The sequence below is a fragment of the Cibotium barometz genome, chromosome 43, assembly GCF_041138505.1.
Source record: "Cibotium barometz isolate CiBa-2024 chromosome 43, ASM4113850v1, whole genome shotgun sequence".
Classification (NCBI taxonomy): domain Eukaryota; kingdom Viridiplantae; phylum Streptophyta; class Polypodiopsida; order Cyatheales; family Cibotiaceae; genus Cibotium; species Cibotium barometz.
In genome coordinates, this window is record NC_141088.1 from 4407012 (window position 1) to 4413011 (window position 6000).

General features: G+C 38.9%; 1 protein-coding gene across 1 annotated transcript in view; it reads left to right on the forward strand.

Annotated features, from left to right (window-relative positions):
• The window catches only part of LOC147613439 (tRNA synthetase class I (I, L, M and V) family protein), a 40129-nt gene extending 39333 nt beyond the window's left edge, over positions 1–796 (forward strand). Inside the window, exons 26-27 of the mRNA XM_086781376.1 lie at positions 136–227; positions 405–796. Of these exons, the coding sequence (XP_086637502.1) occupies positions 136–227; positions 405–500 (188 nt within the window). The 3' untranslated portion in view covers positions 501–796. The remainder of the gene's footprint in view (positions 1–135; positions 228–404) is intronic.
• Positions 797–6000: the final 5204 nt, after the last annotated feature.

Genomic DNA, 6000 nt, shown 5'->3' on the forward strand with positions numbered 1-6000 from the left:
GCAATGATTGTGTACACATTAGTGTGCTTTCTGCAAGGGGAGTTAATTGTTATTTATGTAGTTGGTGTTTACAGTGGCACTTAACCTGAGAGAGAGAGAGAGAGAGAGAGTTGTCTAATTACATTGTGTAAGCAGGGAATGCAAACCATGCTGAAAATGTCAAAGTCTACTTACAATCAAGGGATCTACTGTGTCTGAAGGCAGAGTTGCCTGGATTTAATAATAAGGTAAGATCTTTAGAGGCTCGATATTGCAGTACTACAAAGCACAACTTGATATTGACAAGTCATGCAGAGTAAAGAGAGTAAATTTTCAACATATTTTGCTTTGTTGTGGTACTATTGTTCTTGTGATCTTGCTTAGACTATGCCAGCAAGACCTCATTGCCAATGTGTTTGTTGCAGCTAAAAATCAGCATTGATGGCCAGCCTGAAGTTGAGGTCACGTATGGCCACCAATTCTTCCTTTCAGTTGGAGAGTATACACTTCATAAATCATGACGGTATAAACCTTGCAAATTTTGCCTGCTCTTCATCCCAATCGGGACTGTACATTAGAGCATTGAGTCTTCGTTGTCTCCTCAATAGCAGGGACGTGAAGGGGTTACAAACTAGCTTACAACAGGTTGTCATAGGCAAACGTTGATATTTCAACTTGTGAAAACATGTGATTTGATTAATGGTTCAATTATGTTGTAAAACTAACATAAAGTGCAATTCTACACAAATCATCAATTTTGTATTGTATTGAGAGTTTTTGCGTTGTATTGTGTGAAGATAACACCTCCATTATGAAATCTTTTCTCAATGTTTGTAGCATTCGACTCTTAGACGTTGAGTAGCATTTGTTTATAAATGTGATAAATGGATGGTGTATAAATGTGACAAAAAAAACTCACATGTGATAAATGTGCTTAATAGTACAAGAACATAATCTGTTTGGAAAGATGGCTAAAAGAGGAAATAATGCTTCTAGGGCTTTCAGATGTTCTATGGATTGCTAATCTTCCAAGAATCTTGATCATGGGGACAGTAGCATGAAAATAGAGCAGTTCTGATGGGTGAATATCTGGACCACAAAGTTAAGGGGAGAAAGTTGGGGTTGGCTTGGCTAGCACAGTAATAAGAAATGGAGGTTGATTGATTGTTAGGACGTAAGGTTGATGGATGGTTGAGATGTTAGATGACACATGCATGGTTGAGATGTAAGGTGACACATGCTTCAGTCTCCGTAGATTGAACATATGTTTGGAAGAGGAGGTTGGGTGGGTGCCTCATTACTCTGAAAGTCGGGGTTGAATATACTTCCATTTTATGTAATCCTTGTTCTGCGTGTTGGTCTTGAGATGCTCTTTGTTGGTGGGGGAAAAGCAAGGCTTCTTCCCCAGAAGAAAGCGTTTGTTAATAATCATCTACTGCTTGGTAAACCAATGCTACAATTACTAAGGTGGTGAAGGAGCTGGTTAGAAGAAAGCTTCTTGTTAATAAATAACAACTCAAAGATGACTTGTTTGTTCGCTAAAACCAAGGCTACAATTACTAAGATAAGGAGAAAGTGTTTGGGGTGATATTTAGGGCACAAGTAGGAAGACGCTCCTAGGCTCCCTCCAAGTTTTTCTTCAAGGCTTTAAAGTTCAAAAGAGATTCAGATTGTATTTCAAAGGTTGTGGGCTTCTCCAATGCTTTGGTGACTTATTGAAAGGGAATGGCCTAGAAATGGGTAGATTTTTTGGGCAGCATACTCAACCTTAAAGAAGATGATTGTTGGGGCATATTTCATGCTAAAAACTTGCTCTTGGTTATAATTCCTAGAGTTGTGAGGAATAGACTCAAGGGGTGGAGAAAGATATACACAAGAATGAATGCTTTGAGGGTCAAACAAATGGGGAGGTACAAGTCCCCCAGGTTGGGATGGTCTAACTCTTGATTGTGCTAATCTGAAGGGGCCAATTTCTTATCTAGCAAAGAGAAGCTTTATACATCAAGAACAAGAGTATTGTATGAACGTCTCAATAAGTTGATTTCTAAATATGTTGCTTGTGTTTGTTAGTTGGAGGCCACAATGCATACTGTGCTCTACAAGATTTGGGTGAAAGTAGTGGCTTTGAGATTTGCACCAATGTTGCAATATATTGTGTATCCTAAGCAGCACGGTTTTATTTAACACTAGCCTTTAATTGAGCCATAAAAATGGATTTAAAACAGTGATTCATAAACTTTGAAGAAATGGAAAGGAAAAATTCCGTGGAACTACTTAAGCATACTTGGTTAACATGCATCTACATATCATTTAAGTTTTAAAAAAAATCAAATACCTAGCAAGTTCACAATTTTCAAGAATACCAATAACACCATAAAAATGATGCAATTGTGATAAAAAGTGTCTCTTCAATTGATGCAATGGATAAATACTTCAGGATTATCACTATGAAGGTGATACTATGGCCTACTTGCAATTTCACATGCCCTCGATAGATATTGGAGGAGGCTTGTCAGTTATGTGAAAGCATTCCTATGGAACGGGAAGAAAAGAAAGAAATCTTTCTCCTTTCTAGCTTGGCTCAAGGTTTGTAAGCTTAAAGAGGAAGAAGGGCCAGGATATTTGATTTGAAGACCCAAGCAATAGCTATATTTTCTAAGGTTTGGGTTGCCATTTTAAAATTGAGATAATGTAGGGCATTAATGCTTAATAAACTCACCTTATACATGATTGTGAGGTGTCATGGACAATGGCATGGGCTATCTTGATTCATGAAGTTTTCCCTCGTGCTCCTTTAACTATAAAGAGCATGCATTTTGCAAAAGTTTTGGTTAGAGGGTGGAAGAGGAATATGCACCCCTGGTGTCTCGTGTTTGGTGGCCCCCCTTGTTTGACCCTTTTTGGTTATGGTAGATCCCAAGGCAAGTAGTATAATAAATAATAGAGCTATATGCCATATTGCTGACATGTGGGATGGCTTATTGCTAGGTTGGAGAGACATTGAGCAATTGATAGTTATTTTAGGGCTTCAAGATTTAACTAAGGATGGTTACATTTTGCTTTGGCCAAACTATAGATAGTAATGGTAAAAAGGATTGGGGTTGAGTGAGCAACATCCTATCAAGTAGCCTAGGAATAGCAAGGGCATATAGAGTGTTGAAGAGAGAGGGGCGAGGACTTCAATGAACTCTAAATGTTGGTCGATAAAATGTAGGTATATCGAGAATTCTAGAGTGCTAGCTCATGCAATGACCTTCCTTTGGAAGCAAGTTGTAGGGTAGGAATATCTCATCTGGATGCTTAGGCATAAGAAGACCCTCGAAGACTTCTTGCATTGGGTCGTCCATAAGGTCTTTCTAGGCATAGGTTTTAAGATGGTGCAAGGAGGCCTTGGGAGTGTACTTGACTTGGTCACGTTGGTTGTTGGGGAAAAGGATAAGACCAATGAAAGAAATTGCCTTTTCTCTCTCTTAAGTTCAACTATTGGACTTCTAGGTTGCTTTTGGAGCACAAGGTCTTAGTCACACGAAGGAGGTGATGGGCATGCCGGAAACCAATGTGGAAAGTTTTGCATGGGTGAATGGATGGCTACTTTTTGGATAAAAAGTAGTTGCGCTCAGGACTAGGCCCAAGGACCATGCTTTATCCTCCCCCCTCCCCCCCCTTCCGCCCCCCATTCTTTTCTTTCTTGCAGTTTGGTCACAATGCCACGTTACCCATCAATATGTCTGTTTCAATCAATAGTACTTTGTATTGATTCCTTGGGACATACTAATTTTGGTCACGTACCGACTGTCATGGTGTACTGATCGATAGTCGAGATGGTGGCATGTTGACTTTTTTTTTTCGGAAGCCTCTTTCGAGGGATACAATGCAAGCATTGCACCACTCACACACATCACATGGCATTTTCTTCTTATTAAGGACATGGTCTCATTTAAGGGAAGTCCACCATTGCTCAAGTAATCACAACAATCTCCCAACTCCACCTTAGCACTAAGCTTATTTGAAATAGAGACACATCTGAATGATTGTCCTCAATCCCCGTTGGTCTCTCTCTGTTTGGAAATTCTCGGCAAGTGATCGGCTCTGACATGAGATGTTTCTTTATGAACGGACACTGTGAAATAAAATTCAAGAAGAAGTAAGAGCACTACATAATTCTCCCTATGGCGGCTCTTGGTTTGTTTTTAAGATAAAGCTAAGCATAATGGTATACAAAAATTATAGACTTGTTTGCCAAAAGATAATGGTAAAACTTCTTTACCGCATAAACCATCGCTAAGTCCTCCCTCTTTATGGTGATATAATTCTCCTTTGGATCATTGAGTTGTCTGGTGGCGTAACTAATAGGAAAGTCCATGTTCTTGTCGTTAGGTTGAGCCAATATGTATCCTATAGCGTAAGCTAATACATCCATGTGTATGTGGAAGATGACATCCCACCTTGGTGCATTGAGAATCGGAGCTGTTATCAAGGTCTCCTTAAGTTTATGGAATGACTCTTTGCACTCCTCTGTCCATATAAAGCATACCAACAAGGCATATAGTGGTCTAGCAATTTCTACATACATGAATATGAAGCATCTATAATACCCCATGTGACCCATGAATCTTTGGATTGATTTTGGTGTTTTGGGTCTTTCAAGTTCTACAATCACTCGGATATTTCCTTCATCAATGGAGATTCCATTTTTAGACACCACGTGCCTTAGGATTACACCCTATCTAACCCATGAATTTGTAAATTTTTGGGTTTAAACATAATTTGTAATGTCGGCATCTTTCCAATACTAGTCGTAGATGGGGTATGTGCTCTCGTCTCAACTTTGATTTCACACAGAGATCATCCATAAATATCTCTAAGAACCTTCATAGAAAATCCTTGTATTCTATGCACGTAAGTCTTTAAACTGTAGCCGGTGCATCCGAAAACCAAATGCCATTACTTTATATGTGAATGTTCTCCCCATTCTGTAGAAAATGTTGTCTTATGTTGGTCCTTTGGGTCTATAGAGACTTGGTTGTACTTGTCTAAGAGACTTGGTTGTACCCGTCTAAGAGACTTGGTTGTACCCATCTAAGAATCCATCTAAGGAGTTGTATGCTTCTTTTTCTGCCCTCTTTCTAGCACATACGGTGGGTAATGATCTCTTACTGTGGTGGCTATGTTCACTTTCTTCAAGTTTACATGCATGTGGATCTTATTTTTCTTCTTGGGCATGATTATGACTGGTGAGACCTAATATCTATGTGCTCAATTTTATAAATGAAACTAGCATTAATAACTTTGTTGACTTTATCTTTGATTGCCTTGGCATAGTATGTGTATGGTCTTTATTTTACTAGCCTAGCACCATCCACTAAAGGAATAATGTGCTGCAAACCTTTGGAGCGATGCCTTTCAAATCCACATAGGTTGAAGCAAACACATCTCTGAATTCCTTGAGAATTGCTATAAGTTATGTCTTCTCCTCTTGGGTTAAATCAATGGCTATTGAAAGCAAATTGAGTTCCTCCCTAGGCAATGCTAAATCCACCTGTTTTGTATCTTTTTTTCCATCATAGAACACTCGTGGTTCTTTGGATTTTTCCCTTTTTAGTGGTTGGGGATTATTGGGGATGAATTGAAAGAATGGGCTAATTTTTTTAATCCCCAATTTACGAGATGCACACGCTCAAAAAATTAAAATAAGGTCTTGGGGGTAAAGTACATTCAATTACTTCCCTTTCTGTCAAAATTGGCTAGTGAATAAACATATTTTTATTTTGGCTCAATCCCATGATTCTCATGTACACAAAGGACAAGTGCTTGCATGCTAAGTAAGGGTTTTGCTTGTTGACCCTTCCCAAAAAATGTGGACATGAGCATGATGGATGCATTTTGATATGCACATCATAACTTCCCACATGAGAACCTTCTCCAAATGTCTCAATGGTGAAAGCCTCATGTTTGGAGGATTGAAACACCTGCACTTGTAACTTGTGCATTTATATCTAGTGCTTTCTTGATCCTTTTTGC